Below are 19,796 nucleotides of genomic sequence, written 5' to 3'. Positions count from 1 at the left end.
GGATTATGGCCATTTAATGTGAGAGTAGATCTTGTCCATAATTTTGAATTTTGGTTAAGCCTCTTGACACCACTATAAATTTACTCAAAACCTTTTTCCCCTCAAAAAGTTACCCCAATTGCAATTAATTCAATATTGACATACTCGTTTAAAGCCTGCCTTTCTCCACTAAGATTATAAACTCCAAATCAGCCAAGACCAAGTATGTCTTACTGATAACTACAAAGTATTCAGCTCTAATAGTGCTCAATAAATATTCGTTAAAGAAGTGGCAGTGATCTAGGGATTCTAAGCATTGTGACAAAATATCAAAAGGCAGAGAAAAAATAAATGGCAGCAAGCATCTAATCTTTAAAATAAAAACATCCACCAGGAATAAAACACAACTGGAAGGTCTTCTGTCACTACTTCCTACAGGTCATTGCCATAGATAAATTGAAAAAATTGACCTACAATGCTTTACTAATTAACGAGCCTTCAGTTTTCTCAAATAAAAGGAAATGATAATATTGATTTAAATTAAAAACAAAAGTGTCCTGAGAAATACCTTTAAGACCATCTAGGTGTAAAGTGTTCTTTCATTCAACAACTATTTGACTCTCTGTGTAAGCTCTGGAACTACTAAAGAGTAAACACAATCTTACTAATATAATTAATATTGGCGGGTCCATAAAAATATTTCTGATTTAACCTTTGCAATCTGTTTACATTTAATTTTCATATCATAATTTTGTATTTTATCATCATTTTGAAAATAGACCAACCGTCAAAATTCTACTGAAAAAAGATTGATTAAGCACAGTGGTTCTCAACCTTGGCTGCACATTAGAATCAACTGGGAATCTTTTTAAAATCCTGATTTCTGGGCCTCATCCTCTGGAAATTCTGTTTCTTTGTTATGGGGTGGGGCCACAACATTAGTAACAAAGAGACAGAATTTCCGGAGGATAAGGCCGAGAAATCAGGATGTTAAAAAGATTCCCAGGTGATTCTAATGTGCAGCCAAGGTTGAGAACCACTGGATTAGCAGATTATCAGAACTTTACCGTCTTTAGAGGTTCCAATTTTGATAGTCATGTGACCTTAAAGAGCTGTATAATCTTTGCACGTTGACTTATCCATATTTAAAATGAACAAACCAAACCTATCTTGGAGAAATTATTAAAGCAGATATGAACCTAAATCCACCCCAAATTATACATTTGGGTTTCTATTGGAAAAAAAAAAAAAAAAATATATATATATATATATATATATATATATATATATATATATATATATATATATATATATAAATAACTAGAGGCCAAATGCACGAAATTCATGCATGAGTAGGCCTTCCTTTCCCTAGCTGCCAGCACTGGCTTCCCTCTGGCACCCAGGACCCAAGCTTCCCTCGAAGTCCCAGCTTCGCCTGAAAGGTCGTCCAGAAGGATGTCTGGAAGGACATCCAGTCTAATTAGCATATTACTCTTTTATTATTATAGATGAAATAATTTCCACCCCTTCCCAAATCTAAATTAATGTTTATTCTACTAGACCAGCGGTTCTCAACCTGTGGGTCGTGACTCCTTTGGGGGTTGAACGACCCTTCCACAGGGGTCGCCTAAGACCATCGGAAAACACATATATAATTACATATTGTTTTGGTGATTAATCACTATGCTTTAATTATGGTCAATTTGTAACAATGAAATTGGGGGTCACCACAACATGAGGAACTGTATCAAAGGGTTGCAGCATTAGGAAGGTTGAGAACCACTGTACTAGACCATATTATCACAAAATCAGAAAACATAAATTTAGAAAGATTCAGAAGATAGCCTGGGTATTATTCTTTATAAAAAAGTAAATTCATATGTGTGCGTGTGTATGTACATACATACACACGTATTTGCATAGTCCATTTCACATTACAAAATATATTGGCAATAAACTGCTACTCTATTTCTAGTTCACAGTTAAACTCCTAAGTGGCTGACAAAATATAAGTGGTAGACTAAAAAAAGTACTTTATATAAACTTCTCTACTAATCTACATAAAGTTCTCAGGAAGTATTGCTGAGTGTAGTACCAGTAGGAAGAACACATAAAAACTTTTTGCAGTTTAATTCTAATTAAAAGACCTTCAAGACCTACACTAAAGCCGAAACCGGTTTGGCTCAGTGAATAGAGTGTCGGCCTGCGGACTGAAGGGTCCCGGGTTCGATCCCGGTCAAGGGCATGTACCTTGGTTATGGCCACATCCCCAGTGGGAGGTGTGCAGGAGGCAGCTGATTGATATTTCTCTCTCATCGATGTTTCTAACTCTCTATCTCTCTCCCTTCCTCTCTGTAAAAAAATCAATAAAATATTTTTAAAAAAAAAAAAAAAAAAAAAAAAAGACCTACACTAAAGATCCAACTCTGCCTTTAACGATAGTCAAAAAGGACTGAAGAGGAACACAAAAATAACCTGAACTAGGTTAACATAAGAATTCAACTGAAGAGTTACATAAAAAGTACAGGATGAGGTTATACATTTTTAAAAAGCTACTTGTAAAAATATAAGACTGCATTCCTACTAGTAAATCAGACATATCACTATCTACCAGGCTCTCAATCGACCATTAAAAAAACCAATACCAATTTCTCATATATTTCTAGTTATAGAGTAATATGCAGTTTAGAGTGCCCAATAAGCATCCAAAACCAGAAAAGTATTTGGCTCTAATTAATCAACCTTAATTATTGATCACAAAGGCTCCCCTACTCCCACCTCCCCCCACCTCTGCACACTCACACATACAAAACAGTTGTGTTGATCCAGGCATACTAAATGTCTTTCAGGTTGACGGATATACCAAATTCTATCTCTCTTACTTTTCAGGCCTTCACCTTTTTTTCTCTCTCTTATGAATTCTTCCATTTCCCTGGTCTGACTCACTTGTAATCCTTCAGATCTCAGGTTATATGTCACATTCTCCAGGAAACCTCTTTGACCCCTCCTATTACTTTTGTGAAGAATTTTTCATCTATACCCTCATAGTATCCTATACATCGATATTATTACCACCCTACCTTATAATTAATTACTTTTCTGTATCCCCATTTACCTGGAAGCTCTAAAAGAACAGAGAAGAGATCTTTAATGCTCACCAATATATTCCCAGTTGAAGAGCTTTCTTTATATGTTTAAGAAAACCATCTATTTATATAAAAACCCTGGGTGTAATGCCTCACATCCGAAGCTCAACCAACCGGAAGGAAGTCAGTCCTGCAGGGGTCATCTTGGAAACAGCTGTGCCCTCCCTGAGCTGTTTCCCCGCAAGGGTGAGGTTTCAGGCAGGAACCCACCCTCAGCGTGTGGACGCAACTGAGTCCTGGGTCCTCTTAGCAACAGCTGTGCCCTCCCCAAGCTGTTTCTAGTAAGGGCGAGGTTTGAGGCAGGAACCGGCCCTCAGAGCATGGACGCACTGAGTCCTGGGTCGCCTTGCCAAGGCTGTTTCCCAGGAGGGCGAGGTCTGAGGCAGGAACCAGCCCTCGGAGTGTGGAGGCATATCTTTATAAAGTTTTAATACATTATATGAGAGGTCATGGTGGTACTGTTTTACCCACAGCATCTACAGGAATTGCTGCAAATTTACTTCTTGGTGGAAGGATCTTTCATTCCCAATATAAATTACCCATTCCATAAATGAAACTTCAATTTCTAGACTCGATATAAACAGTGAAGTTGCTAAAACTATTTAAAAGGCCCAACTTCTCATTATTGATGAATACACTATGGCATCAAGTCATGCTATAAACGCCATAGACAAGAGAAATTATGAATTTGAATGTTGTATTTGGTGGGAAAGTTCTCCTTCTTGGAGGGGATTTTCCACAATGTCTCAGTTTTGTATGGCATGATATGCAATCGGCCATAGTACAAACGAGTTTAAAGTATTGCAATGTTTGGGGATGTTTCAGAAAGTTGTCTCTTACAACAAATATGAGATCAGAGGAGTCTGCTTATAGTGGACGGTTAGTAAAACTTGGAGATGGCAAACTTGATAACAGTTTTCATTTAGGAATGGATATTATTGAAATCCCCTGTGAAATGATTTGTAATGGATCTATTATTGAAGCTACCTTTGGAAATACTGTATCTATAGATAATATTAAAAATACATCTAAACATGCAATTCTTTGTCCAAAAAATGAGCATATTCAAAAATTAAATGAAGAAATTTTGGATATACTCGATGGAGATTTTCACACATATTTGAGTGATGATTCCATTGATTCAACAGATGATGCTGAAAAGGAAAATTTTCCCATCAAATTTCTTAATAGTATTACTCCTTCGGGAATGCCATGTCATAAATTAAAATTGAAAGTGGGTGCAATCATCATGCTATTGAGAAATCTCAATAGTAAATGGGGTCTTTGTAATGGTACCAGATTTATTATCAAAAGATTACGACCGCTGAAACCGGTCTGGCTCAGTGGATAGAGCATTGGCCTGCGGACTGAAGGGTCCCAGGTTCGATTCCGGTCAAGGGCATGTACCTGGGTTGCGGGCACATCCCCAGTGGGAGATGTGCAGGAGGCAGCTGATTGGTGTTTCTCTCTCATCGATGTTTCTAACTCTCTATCTCTCTCCCTTCCTCTCTGTAAAAAATCGATAAAATATATTAAAAAAAAAAAAGATTACGACCTAACATTATTGAAGCTGAAGTATTAACAGGATCTGCAGAGGGAGAGGTTGTTCTGATTCCAAGAATTAATTTGTCCCCATCTGACACTAGCCTCCCATTTAAATTGATTCAAAGACAGTTTCCCGTGATGCCAGCATTTGTGATGACTATTAATAAATCACAAGGACAAACTCTAGACAGAGTAGGAATATTCCTACCTGAACCCATTTTCGCACATGGTCAGTTATATGTTGCTTTCTCTCGAGTTTGAAGAGCATGTGACGTTGAAGTTAAAGTTCTAAATACTTCATCACAAGGGAAATTAGTCAAGCACTCTGAAAGTGTTTTCACTCTTAATGTGGTGTACAGGGAGTTATTAGAATAAGTTTAATCACTTTATCAGTCATTGTTTGCATCACTGTTGTTGTTATATCATGTTTTTATTGTTTTCATGTTTTTGTTGTTTTTATATCATGCCTCTGTTGTTATATCCTTTTATTACTGTTTATTTATTAATAAATTTATATATTATTTTCATATACATTTTACTAATTTTCTTTCATCTCCCACACTTCTATTATAGAGAAAGGGCAAAGAGCAATATTAACCCTTTGCGGTCCAATGTTATTTTTGGAATTCAAACAGTCTGGTCCAAATTAATTGAAGGGATTGAATGTTGAACTTTTTAATGTTCTTATTGCTCGATATTGGACCTGCTCCTAGCGCCTGGTCTGTCGAGTCAGCCTCGAGGTTGAACCGAAAAGGGTTAAAATAATTCCGCTAATTAATTCCCTTTTAATGTGCACAAATTTCATGCACCGGGCCACTAGTCTCTATAAATAAGATTTTTCTAGTCTATGTAGAGTGGACTAAAAATCCAAAAAAGGGACCTAAAAGATTTTCTAATTCTATTTAAACATTTTTTACCAATGAGAAAAATACTTTTAATTTTTAATTCCATAAATACAGACAAAAAAAAAAAAACAAAAAAAACACACAACGTTTTCCCCAAAGTTAGTTTCAGTAGCCATTTAAGGTTTTTTGTTTTTTTCCCATGGGGGTATAATAACTTTATTTTAATCAGCTACCATTTTCTAATTGCTCTGCTAATAATCAGACACAGCCAACCATTGTGCCTTTGTAAATAGCTAAAACCTGAGACAACAGACATGGTCATCTAGACAGCACCATAAAGTTCTTCCACAGCTCTTGATCCCAGAAAAGAGAAAGCCATGGTGCCTTCCTCCTAATTATTCCTTTTCCTCCCTCTTTCTTACCCTAATTATCTTAGAAATCACTATATACTACTTACACAGATGACCAATCAGTATTTTTCAAAACACCAGTCCTCCAAAAGGTATAGTTTTTGATGCCTAGAAATAAACTAATTAGTGTATATTTCCGATTCTCACATAATAGGTGTGTAATAAAAATTAATTAAATCTCATCAAGGGTTTATCTGGTACTATTCCTTAATGCCAAATACATTGTATAAACTGGCAAAATAAAATGGTATACTGCTGGCTTTACTGTTGACTCACACATGAGCTCAGTCTTCAGAATATCATCCCAGCATTGCAAGCAAATCTGTAACTTCTGTCAAACCTTCTGAGTTCCAAGACAAGCATGAAAGAAATTTGTAACTAATCATGCCTTAACAGAAGTACTTAAAGGTAAAAAGTAGAAAAACTTAAGGAAATTAAAATTGTTATCTTAAAACTACCACTTACAAGGCTTGGTTAAAAAAAATCACGAGGGTACCCAACTGGCATGGCTCAGTGGTTGAGCGTCACCCTATGAACCAGGAGGTCACAGTTCGATTCCTGGTCAGGGTACATGCCCAGGTTGTGGCCTCAATCCCCAGTTGGGGGGTGTGCAGGGGGCAGCCAATCAATGATTCTCTCTCATCACTATTGTTTCTATCTCTCCTTCTTCCTTCCTCTCTGAAATCAATAAAAATATATTTTAACAATATGTAAAAAAAAAGAAAAATTAAAAAATCACAAGGGTAATTGTGGAACACTGCCACATACAATAAATTTATAAATACAATAAAATTATTTTAGTGCCTAATTGATGAATCTTTTAGTTTAATTTAACAGGTATTTATTGAACACCTATTAAATACCAAGTACAATGTTATTATTCACTGGAGACATGAAAGTGAAGGGTATGATCTATGCCCCTGAGAAATTCCCAGACTAATATAATGGCTGCTCTCCTAGGAATGTAGCCCCAAATAACATGCTTTGAAGATGAATTCAAAAAACAACAAATCAAACAAATCTATTTTTTTATTCATCCAAAAACTATTTGATCTTTAAAATATCTAGATTGCAAATTTCCTAAAATTGCTATGTAACAACAAACAAAAAAGGCACTCCCTTATATATCTCTGATAAATCACAATTCCTTTGCTTACAGAGACAGGACTGAGGCGTCATGACCCAGTCACATCTTATACTAAACTGACATTAATGTTGCTTTAAGTAGGAAAAAAAAACCTTCAAAGAAGGAAAATGACAATAGCAAATATACAAAGCTAATTCTCATTTTCACTACAATTTATTCCTCCTTAAAATTCAAAAAAGATGTTGTGCCTTGTACATAGCTGTATTGTATTCTGTAGGCAGAATCTTTTTCCTATAATATACATTATCTCTTTACAGTATTATATATTTCAAGAATTTAAAAAGTTGTCAACTTCATATTAAACCAGTTTTAAATACTGGACAAAGTTATTATCCTTCTCTTTCTCCCTATTTTTCTATTTCTAACCTTAAGATAATCCATAGCTTTCCCTCTACCATAAGACTAAAAGACTAAGAAAGAATATTAAATCCATTTTAATAAATGTCTCATGAAAGTATAAGTATTTTTATTTAAATATTTATTTCAGTTTAGGGAGAAAGCTCAGGAAGGAAGGAAGCTAAAATACAAGTGTGAATAGAAAGGAGGGAAATTTGAAGACAGCAAGTTACAGAAGTGATCCTAGAGCAGCTGTGGGCAAACTACGGCCCGCAGGCCGTTTATATTAGTTCACACAAACACTCCATCCATGCTTTTGTTCCGGCCCTCCGGTCCAGTTAAAGAACCCATTGTGGCCCTCGAGTCAAAAAGTTTGCCCACCCCTGTCCTAGAGGATAACAGCCAAGGCAAGGCTCCAGCAAAGAGCAGGGTACAGTAAAGGTGGTACTACAAGTCAGGGATTCAGAGCAAATGACATGTCTCCAATCACCCAACCATCAGGGATGTCAGAGTAGAAAATCTGTATATTGAAGCAAAACAGACAGTTTTCTAAAAAAAGAGAGAGAGAGAGAAAGAAAAAGAGAGAGAGAGAGAGAGAGAGAGAGATCTATGGACAGATGTCAAACAATAGTGGATTGTATTATTAATAAAGCAAAGATATATAATATGCACACTTGGCTACCATTTATATTATGAAGAAAATGAGGAATTTATGTCTGTATATGCACAGAAGGTCTCTGGAAGAAGACACAAACCATGTAGCAGTGGTTGCCCGAGAAAAAAGAAACTTATTTTTATATATTGTTTTTTGTACTTTATTTTTTTTAAGCCACAAGCACAATTCCAAAAAAGAAAAATCTATTCAAATTAATTTACAAGTCAAGCACACTGAAATAAAAAGCTATCAAAGGTAAAGAAGGATTTGTAATTTAAAGCCAGAAAAAAAGGCTAAAGCAAAGCTGAAGTGTGAGGCAAAGAGAATGGGTCAAAGTTGGTCATGCAGTCAGTAGTACAGCACACATGGGGTTGGGTGGACCTAAAAATGAGTCAACTCCTTCAGCCTTTTATGAACTTCCAGCTTGGATAGGAATTAATACCAGGTCAGACAGCCCAGTGTAGGCAGGAGAAGGTGAGTCACTTAAATAGAGATGATACCATAGCTGCAGACAATTACCTGAGCTTGAAGATAAAGGTAGATATTCTAATATGACTACTGCCAACCTGACTTAGCCTCTAGGGTTAACAAGAACAAAAGCAAGGACTTCAGAGTTTTACCTTCAAATATCTGTCAGATATATAACACCACCATGATAGTTCTTTAAATGCAATGTGTGTGACCCAGCTTACTGCAAAGAACCTAGAAAGAGATGAGTTACTCAAGGCGGGCTTGGGAGTAGAGGCACTGGGAGGAACCTGCAAATCTCAGGTTGGGAAGAGATCTCAGTCCCTCCAAACTTCCATCTTACCCTCCCAAGGTTTTAGTCAGGCACAGCTTGAACATCTCAGTGCTAAAGAAGAGCTACCTCCGTAGATTTTAGATTATCCAGATATGTAAGAGATTATCTTGAAGAAATTAAAAATGCTTAGCTATGAGATACATTAATAAAGTAAAAAGTTCGTTTTTATTGATTTCAGAGAGGAAGGGAGAGGGAGAGAGAGAAAGATCAGTGATGAAAGAGAACCATTGATTGGCTGCCTCCTGCACGCCCCCTATTGGGGATCCAGCCCCCAGCCCAGGCATGTGCCCTTGACCAGAATCAAACCTGGGACCCTTCAGTCTGCAGGCTGACGCTCTATCCACTGAGCCAAACCAGCCAGGGCTTAGAAATTCCTTTTTAAATCCATAATTAGTTTCCTTATATCAGTCAGCATATTTCTAAATCACCTCTAATTTAAATTATTGGGTACTTAAAGAATTAAAATTATAGTATTTTCACAATTTGCCTAAATAAAAAATAACTGAGAAGGCAAATCTGTTGGGGATATTTTATTTTTATATATATTTTTATTGATTTCAGAGAGGAAGGGAGAGGGAGGGAGAGAAACAGAACATCAGTGATGAGAGAAAAATCATTGATCGGCTGCCTCCTGCATGCCCACACTGGTGCTTGAGCCCCCAACAGGGGCATGTGCCCTGACCAGGAATCAAACTGTGATCTCCTATTTCATAGGTTGATGCTCAATCACTGAGCCACACCAGCCAGGCTGCTGGGGACATTTTAAAAGGAACATACTACAAATTTCAGTCACTTTTCTTTAGCTTAAACCAGTGGTTCCCAACCTTTTTTTGGCCACGCCCCAGCCTAAGCATCTCTAACATCCTGATGCCCCCCTGTGACACATAATTATTATTCAAAAAGTGAACTCCTATTCACGTGAAAGAAGCCTAAAAGGCCATTAACTTGGTGTAAACAAGCTTCCAAAGAACATGGCATCCATGAAAGAGAAAAATAAAAGAATGAAAGGACAGCTGAAGTATTGAGGAAGAAATCACTAAGAAATTGTTTAAAAAAATAGTAAAAACATGAAGTGATATGAAAAATAGCAAATAAAGTTTCAAAACATATAATAGAGAATGGAAATGCATAAATATGTCACAATATATATTTACATACTGTGTTATGAGGCCCCTAGAACCATAAGAAATGCAAAAAATTCACTGTTAACTCATTCTCGAATTGCCCCCCTTAAAAATCAAATTGCCCCCAGTGGGTCATGTGCCCCACATTGGAAACCACTGGCTTAGACAGTAAAGAAATGCCAAACACAGAAAACAGATATGACCACAGTTCAACAAGGAACAAATAATTTCATTTATATTCATCTTTCAAAATTTAAAAATATATACTTTTTGAGTATAGGATCTTGCCGAAAAGGTATTTTTTACAAGACAAAGCATTTATGAATGAACCAATTCTAACTTCTTAATCAAATAACACTATAAAACTGAAGTGATAGAAAGTAACCTTATTAATTCCATATTATGAATTTTTAAAAAGCAAGGAATATTGCTGAGTGTGAAAAGCTATTACCTTCATTTCCATGATATAAGAACAGAAAGAAATTTTATTGCTATACTAAAAGTAGCTAACAGAAACTCTTACTACAAACAGAAATTAACCATTCTGTTATGCCAGAAATATATTTAAATACAGTCCCTAATAACTAAAATTTTAATTGTATTTACCATAGGAGAATTTAGTCTATCAATTATTACTGTTAGCCAAGGGTAATTATCAAAAGTAAAAAACAACAAGAAACACCTAGGTTATACCACTAACCAACCTGAGCACAGATATATGGTATATACACAATATTTACTAAATTAAATATGCATAAAAGCAATACCATGAGGACTATAGATGAAAAGTATAATGGATCTTAAAGAGTCAAAGAAAAAAACTTTTTAGATTAAGAAACAATTTATTTCTTAGAATCCTAAAATAAATTAATATGTTTTTCCTTAACAATGTTTTAAAAACAAGCACATCAAAAAAGTTCTCATCAATACAGAACATGTGGTTGCACATAAATTATCTTTTTTTTTGAATCTCAGTATATTTTCATTAAGATAAATATTAACATAAGTTAGTATTTACCTTAATAATTTCATTAAGATAAATAAAATAACAAAAGATAATCCTTTAGGTGTCCATCAGTTTGCTTGTTCATATTTGACTCAATAGTCTACAATGTCAGAGAAGCCAAATCCACTCGAAGTGAACAAGTGAATCATAAGAATCACAGCAACTTAAGATCTTACTGATAAATAGCTCTCAATCATTTATATGTAGTAAGCAACATCTCCTTAAAGCAATGAATTAAAACTACACAAATACACTTATATATCTAATTATTATAATAATCTAATGGAAAGAAACACTAAACAAATGTAGCTGACTTATTTTAGCCATCTTGTGCTCTAATATAGATATTAAAACTCTATAAACTCCAGGGTTAAGCAGAAGAAGGTGAGTCACAGAGATGATAAAGTAATTAATCTAGGACAAGTGACATCTGAGACATCATGAGTAAATAACCCACTCTTCTAAAACTTATAAAAACCCAATATAATTTACTACTGCCCTTTGAGAGTTTATCAAGAACATGTCAAAAAATAACAATGAATCTTTAAGAGGAAGAGGCACTTTATCAGCAGATATACCACATAATGTATTTCTTTAAACCATAGTAAATAAGTTTATTTTAAAAACCAATATATAATATATAGTACTGAAAAAGAATCTCGCCGAGACCGGTTTGGCTCAGTGGATAGAGCGTCGGCCTGCAGACTGAAGGGTCCCAGGTTCGATTCCGGTCAAGGGCATGTGCCTGGGTTGCGGGCATGTCCCCAGTGGGAGATGTGCAGGAGGCAGCTGATCGATGTTTCTCTCTCATCGATGTTTCTAACTCTCTATCTCTCTCCCTTCCTCTCTGTAAAAAATCAATAAAATATATTAAAAAAAAAAAAAAGAATCTCTAGATCACATATTAATTCATCCACTTTTTAAAAATACATTGAAAATATATTTTAAAAGTGTGTACATTTTAATTTTAAAAAAATTATTTCTAAAGATTTCTAGGTAGTTTTTAACTACTATGTGAAGATTGAAAAAATACATACTAAATCATTCATACCTGATCGAAAGCACTCAATTATTTGTTGAATACCAGATTTGGATGTCTGTAGTGGTTGCTGTAACAAAGGAGCATCTCCAGGTTCCAGGATATAAACTACATGGAAGACAAACACCCACCCCAAACCCCACAAAAAAGGGTTATTTAAATCATTTACTATTGAAGAAAAACAATGGTTTGCTATAATCATGTAAAAGACAATCACACTTGTATATATTTCACCATCATCTTTGTAAGACAAAATGAAATAATGGGGGAAAATAACTAAAATCATTCTCAATTCAAGGCTAAAATAAGACTACTTAAAGCTAGATAATAAGTTTAAATGCAAAGATTGTCCTATCCTGGTATTATTTAATACATATTTGGCATGTTTGCCTTTTTATTGTCCTTGAGAGGAACCACTATATTTAACCAAAGTTTTAAGACAATGATGGCCTAACCACACCTCATAAACCATTCCAAAACCCTCTGGACAATTTAGTACAGCTCTCTGGGCAACTGTGAGAGCAAAATTCAAAGACTACTGCCTAAGGCAGTGATGGCGAACCTTTTGAGCTCGGCGTGTCAGCATTTTGAAAAACCCTAACTTAACTCTGATGCCGTGTCACATACAGAAATTTTTTGATATTTGCAACCATAGTAAAACAAAGACTTATATTTTTGATATTTATTTTATATATTTAAATGCCACTTAACAAAGAAAAATCAACCAAAATAATGAGTTCGCGTGTCACCTCTGACACACGTGTCATAGGTTCGCCATCATTGGCCTAAGGAAAGAACTGGTCACAATGATAGATGTACAAGAATGTTCACTGCAAGATGAGTGATAAAAAAACTGTGGTACATTTATACCATGGAATACTATACAGCAGTAAAAAAGAAGAATCTCTTACCCTTTGAGACAGTATGGAGGGACCTGGAGAATATCATGCTAAGTGAAATAAGTCAGTCAGAGAAAGACAAGTATCACATGATCCCTCACATGTGGAATCTAACAAAATAAACTGATGCACAGAGTAGATCCAGAGACCTGAAGCATGGAACAGAGTGCAGAATCTCAGAGGGAAGGCGGGGGAGGGTGGGTGGGTAGGAGGTAATCAACCAAAAACCTTGTATGGGGATCATGGGGGGGGGGGGGACATATGTAATACTTCCAACAATTATTTATTTAAAAAGAATTCACTGCAGCACTCTGTAGCACTGTAAATAATTGAGAAAAATTTCAAACAACCTAAGAGTCTCAAAAAGAACCAGACTAAGTAAACTAATAAACATCCATACAGCAGAATCTGATTACTGTTAGAAAGCATGAGCTAGATCTACATATACTGACAACAAAGGATGTCAATAATAGATTATTAAGCAACAAAAAACAGGTTATAGAACATCTCATTTATATTAATATATATTTCAATACATACACAAAGAAATAAATTTAACATATACATGTATATATAAACACAAAAGGTCTGACGGGTTACCAACAAAACTTAAAGATCCTGTTAAGGTGGCAATTTTCACTTTCTGCCTCACACTTCACTAGTACTTCAGAGTCTGGGCTTTTATACGTGTGCATTTGAGAAAGTATACATTTTTTGTAAGAATTTTTTTTCATATAAAGAGGTTTAGATGATCCCTGCTTTCCAAAATTCTCAGATTAGCTGTATAAATATGCAATAAATTAGATGATGTTAATATGAAACAACGTAATGAAAAGGAAAACTGAATTTTCTATCAGATATCCAATGAAGAGAGATGGTTATGTTGGAGAAAACCAGCCACTTTAATTACCTCTTTTTTTAATGTTATAATGTTTTAATCAACTATTAATTACCATGTTCACGCAGGTCATCTGCTCAGCGTGGGGGATACGGAAGGTTACTTCAGTCATGTGTGCTGCTACTACTTCGGGCCTGGGCTCAGACAGCATTTAGCTCTCTGATAAGGGGCTAAAGCCTGCAGTCCTATGTATATAGACTCTGCAGCCTTAGATTCTCTTTTAGGCTTATGCTCAGTGTACACAAATGGGAGGAACGATGTCTCAAAACCAAGCCATTTCATTAAGCAAAATTGTCCTAGTTTTAAGAGACAGTATAGGGGTATTTTAAATGAATTCAGAACATACACAAATACAACTCTTTTTTTTTTCTCATTGATTTCAGAAAGGAAGGAAGAGGGAGAGATAGAAACAATGATGAGAGAGAATCATTGATTGGCTGCCTCCTGCACATCCCCCACTGAGAATGGAGCCTGCAACCTGGGCATGTGCCCTTGACCGGAATCAAACCTGGGACCCTTCAGTCCACAGGCTGCCGCTCTATCAGCTGAGCCAAACCAGCTAGGGCCACAAATACAACTCTTGAGAACATCTGACACTGTCACTAACTGCACTGATTAAGTCTCCAGACCTGGACTGTGTTGAAATTCTCTTTCTGCCATTTACTACATACAACCAAGGAAAATGAAAATCTCTGACCACTCTTTTCTCATCTCTAAAATGGGGATTGTATGAGAATCAAATTAGCTAATAGCGGTAAACTGATCAAAAAAGAGCCTGGAATATACTTAGTGCTCAATAAATGTTCTATCCCCATCATCACCACCACCACCACCACCACCACCACCACCATGTGCAAAATCAATTGCTTTCCTGACACCAAAAACTGAAATCTTTTCCAAAATCCAAGAGAAGTAGAATTCAACCCTTAGAGAACCAGTATCAGAAGTTTGTAAATACACTGGTAATACCATTTATTTGGATTAGATAGATCTCTTTCCAGTACTTGTACTTTATAACTCATAACTGTTTTTAAAAAGAGTAATAACTACACAAGAGAAGGTAAAAATTGTACAATTGTAAAGAACCAAAAGCTTCAAGGTCTGGCTCTGTGGCAAGAATTCTAGAAAGGGAGAATGAAAAAACAGCAATAAATAAGGGGAGGATAAAGAAAAAAATGGAAACTTCTCCTTAGAGCCCCCTCTCATCTAGGTACAAGCTCCAGAAAACTTTCTATAATACATCAACTTCCATTCCATGTGACAACATCTGACTTTAAAGCTAAACTAAATTTTGTTACCCATCACCTTCGAACACTGCTATCACCAGAACATATATACCTTTTAAGATACCATTCAAAATAACCCCAGGATTAGCTTAGTTACGCAAGGACGCATCCACTTGTATACACATCTGTTCCCATTTAAGAAACTAGTCGTTCTTCATTAATACAAAAACTTTATTAATATTTTCATAAAATTTTTTACATATCCTGTCATCCCCTCCCAAGATCAGGTTATATAACCATTTAGGAAAAACAAAACAAACAACATCTCCCTCCAACCAAAAACCCAAACCCTCAGAAGTTAGCATCTTTCTTTACATCCTTCCAAGAACACACTTTCAGAATAAAAATAAAAATAGAGTATTGTCTCCTACCTTAAAACAAGCCCCTTAAAAGATCCTTCTACTAATCATGTCTGGGAGTTGCTTTCAAATAATAGAGGGTGCCGAAACCGGTTTGGCTCAGTGGATAGAGCGTCGGCCTGCGGACTGAAGGGTCCCAGGTTCGATTCCGGTCAAGGGCATGTACCTGGGTTGCGGGCATATCCCCAGTAGGGGGCGTGCAAGAGGCAGCTGATCGATGTTTCTAACTATCTCTCTCCCTTCCTCTCTGTAAAAAATCAAAAAAATATATTTAAAAAAAAAATAATAGAGGGTGTTGGAGCAGTTGGAGGGTAAGGTAAAGAAGGAAATCATGGGGAGGGGAGAATAGAGATGAAAAGAGATTGCCCATATATTGATAACTGATGGGAGTTGTGCAATGGTTATATCAGGTTCCTTATACCATTCTCTCTACAATTGAATGTTTAAAATTTTCTATAGCAAAAAAAAAAAAAATGGTTAAAATATAACTAAGGCCCTGGCCAGTGTGGCTCAGCTGGTTGGAGCACAGCCCTGTACACCAAAAGGTGGCAGTTCGATTCCCAGTCAGGGCACATAACCAGGTGTGGGTTCCATCCCTGGTCCTGTGCATACGGGAAATGACCAATCTGTTTCTCTCTCTCTCTCCCTCTCCCTCTCCTTTCAACTCTCTAAAATCAGTAAACATATCCTCGAGTGAGGATTTTTTAAAAATTTTAATTAAAAAAATAATAATAACTGCCCAGTAGGTGTGACTCAGTGGTTGAGCGTCAACCTATGAACCAGGTCACAGTTCAATTCCCAGTCTCCCAGTGGGGTACGAGCAGGAGGCAGCTGATCAATGATTCTCTCTCATCATAAATGTTTCTCTCTCTCCTTCTCCCTTCCTCTCTGAAATATATATATATATATTTTTTAAATAACTAAGAAAATACATACACTGACAGGCTTACAATACCACCTTTCACTACAAACTGACCCATCCTATCAAGGCCTCCTCAGAAACCACTGCTCTCATCCAAGGAACTTACCCACTATTCATAATCCAAACCAGGACAGACTTCTCAGGAGAGCCAATTAAAAGAATGTTTCAAACATCATGTCATCTTTTATCATAATATATTCCTCTCAGTGCTGGAAACATCCTCCCACTCAGCACCTACTTTCCTCTGAAATAATGTCAATTAACTACTCTCTAAGCTAACAAACTTCTAGCTTCCACTGAACTAAATGCTCAAAAAGTGTTTAATTACTATAACTAAGAAAGCAAAGAAACACCAACTACTTTTGACCTACTAGTCTGAAACAAAAACTGCATAGAAAGCTTAGGGTAAAAGAAAGTTGAAATTTTTTAATTAACTCAACTTGTCTCATTTCTTGTTAATACGGGGGGAAAAAAGAATCACAAAAGTTCTAATACAGATTTAAAAGTTCAACTCCAGAGCCCTGGCTGGCACAGTACAGTGGTTAGAGCGTCTACCCGCCCAAGGGCACATACCTGGGTTGCAGGTTTGATCCCAGGCCAGGTCAGGCCTCATGCCAGAGGCAACCAATCAATGTGTCTCTCTCACATCGATGTTTGTTTCTCTCTCTCTCTCTCTCTCTCTCTCTCTCTCTCTCTCTGTGTGTGTGTGTGTGTGTGTGTGTGTCCCCTCTCTCTTCCACTCTCTAAAAAAAACAACAGAAAAAAATAACTTTGGGTGACGATTAACAAAAAAAGTTCAACTTTGGAAAGCACCTTTAAAATGACATTAAGGTCTCTAGAAAACTCTAATTACCAGAATACACTAAATAAGATATGGTCATCTTTTATCTGTCTACCTCTTTCCACTCAAAAGTCCTATAAGGGAATGACCTTATCTGTTTTGTTCATCACTTCTATTCCCATTGCCTGGAAAGTGTCTAGCCACCTAGCTGGTGCTTAATAACAACCTGTCAAGAAAATGAATCAATGAACTTCTTCTTGAATAAGATTATTTCATTTATTAGTTCAACCTAAATGACTTGAAGTACTCTTAAAAAAAATAAATAAAAGGTCAGTGGGATACAAGGCATTCAGAGCCTTCTACTTCAAAACTAGTAAATTCCATTCAACACTTGCTAAAACATATCTTCACTTCAAATAATACACAAAATATGCAGTGTGAAAGGGTGCTGAGAGTTAGGATAGGTAAGGGGACAGGCGAATAGAAACTGGATCCCGTCATGGGATTAACTGTTATATTAGCAGAGGTGTTACTGATTTTCAGCAAATCAGTGGGGATAGCGTCATTGCACACATTTTATTCTCCAGTGTACCAAGGTTTTCTGAACGTGGAAGTTCTTCCCCTTTACCATGGCCAATTTTTCCCATTAAGCAAAAGAGTACTCTAAACTCTACTGTGATAAAAGTACATTAAGACAGTTGAAATTCTCCAACAAAAAGCAAGCAAAAGTATAGTGTCTTAGTAACTTTTAGGTCAAAAATAATAATACCTGTCTTTAACTAGAATAAGTTAGCATTTATTGGGTGAGGAGGTGGTGTGTATTCAATGATTCCTTTTAAGTTGTACCTGTTTATGACAAAGCACATCAAACTTCTAAGTTGAAAAACTACCAATAGTTTACAGACCACATTTGTCAAATTAAAGTTTTCTAAGTATCCTTCACGAGACTACAAAAACCAAAGTGTTCATTTCACAAATTCCACTTTTGAAAGTTCCACTGAATCAAATGTCCTAAAAATACTCATGCATCCTATGCAAATAACCAGGTTTTTATTTTTATTTTTTTGCAATACAGTATGTTCTGTCCAAGAAAATTTTTAAAAGGTTGCATTTGGCAAAGCCTGGTTCTCCCAATAAGTTGAGTTCAACCAACTTTTTCTCGCTCAAACTGAACTCATGTGTAGGCTTTAAAGCGCTAGCCCCTGATCAAAAATGCCTACGAAACTTAATTTTTTCAAGTTGAAATAAAACAACCTCCATGAAGATAAATACTAACTAGTGTGCTACTATTCCCCCCCCCCCCCTCCTCTTCCATCCTAAACATTTACAGAGCATAGGGTACACTAACTGGAGGCTGCCCTGAAAGAAACGGGGGTAACTGATCTTGTGGAAAAGATTTAAGGTGACACCCGCAGTGCTTTTTCAGGGGATCGGAGGGGAGACCTCCTGTTTGCGCAAGCAGTTAGCTTCGCCACTAGCTCTATGCTGGGCTGGGAGGAAATTATAGCCTGCTTCCTTGGGCAGGGCTGCTTGGGCAGGAGGAAAAGCGAGCTGGAAGCAAGCAGCAGGCGGAGCGGCCCTGGGGAAGGACAAAGTGACGGGAGGAGAACGGGGTAGGTACCTGGTTCACAGCATCCGTGATGATGGTGGTCAGTCTGACAGTATTTGTCCCTTAAAGGCATTTTCAGTGGGTGCGACCTACTTTCCTTTCACTGTGAGCAGCTCTTCATTGCGGCTTGGCTGCGGGAAGAAGCACAAACCAGTCACTGGCCCTGAACTTCCTGGGGGGCCTTTGCCAGGCGCGTCCCCTGCGCCCGCCCTCCGCGGTGCCTCCGCGGGCCCGCTCCTTCTCCTGGAACCGGGGAAAAAAAAAAAAGGAAAACGCACGAAGGGCTTCCCGGGGCCGAACCCCCCGCACAGGTTCCTCGCCCGACCCGGAAACGCAGCCCCGGGCGCGCAACGCAGGACGCAGGACTCGGGCCTGGACTCAGGCTGCGCGGGCGGCGGCGGCCTCGCCGGCCCCGGCGGGCGCGCGCGGGGACAAGGCGCGGAGCGCGGTGGCACGGCCGGCGCCGGGGCCCGCGGGCGGCCGGGCGGGGGGCGCGGCGGCAGGGGCGGCCCGGGGGCTGCTCCGCCGCGGCCGGCCCACGGCCTCCCGCCTCGCACGTGCCTCGGGGTCGCCCCGGCGGAGCCCCCCGTCCCCACCACCCAGTGCGCCCAACTTACTCAACTCCGAGGGCGGGCCGGCGGGCAGGCGGAAGGAAGCCAGGCCGGCCGGGCGGCCGCGGGGACAGCCCGGCGTGGGAGGCGGCTTCGGCCCCACCTGGCGCGGCCTCCGCGGACCGCGCGAAGGGACCCGCGGTGCGGGCCCGACGCGCTTCCAAAGAGTCCCCGCCGGCGCCGACGCGGAAGCGCCACAGCTCACCACGTCCTCCGCGGCCCGCGGCGGCGGCGGCGGCTCACGGCGTCCCTCCGCGCTGCGCGGCTTGGCGGGCGGCGCGCGGGCGCAGACAGTTGACAGGAGGAACCGCCCCGCAGCGGCAGCCGCCGCCACCGAAGGAGCCGGAGCCGGAACCGGAGCGGGCAGGACCCGAGGAGCGCCTCACCGGGGCAACGG

General features: G+C 38.4%; 1 protein-coding gene across 4 annotated transcripts in view; it reads right to left on the bottom strand.

Moving 5' to 3' along the window:
• ZNF800 (zinc finger protein 800) overlaps positions 1 to 19,545 on the bottom strand; it is a 53,863-nt gene extending 34,318 nt beyond the window's left edge. For 3 of the 4 annotated variants that reach the window (XM_036328788.1, XM_036328790.1, XM_036328792.1), the window contains exons 1-3: positions 19,406 to 19,545; positions 18,801 to 18,919; positions 12,047 to 12,142 (exon numbers count right to left, since the gene is read on the bottom strand). In XM_036328788.1, coding sequence (XP_036184681.1) covers positions 12,047 to 12,142; positions 18,801 to 18,861 — 157 coding nt within the window. In that variant the 5' untranslated portion in view covers positions 18,862 to 18,919; positions 19,406 to 19,545. The remainder of the gene's footprint in view (positions 1 to 12,046; positions 12,143 to 18,800; positions 18,920 to 19,405) is intronic. The other variant, XM_036328789.1, reaches the window with a different exon arrangement.
• Between the last annotated feature and the right edge of the window lie 251 nt (positions 19,546 to 19,796).

The sequence above is a fragment of the Myotis myotis genome, unplaced genomic scaffold, assembly GCF_014108235.1.
Source record: "Myotis myotis isolate mMyoMyo1 unplaced genomic scaffold, mMyoMyo1.p scaffold_m19_p_11, whole genome shotgun sequence".
NCBI lineage: Eukaryota > Metazoa > Chordata > Mammalia > Chiroptera > Vespertilionidae > Myotis > Myotis myotis.
This window is presented reverse-complemented; position numbering and strand designations above follow the sequence as displayed.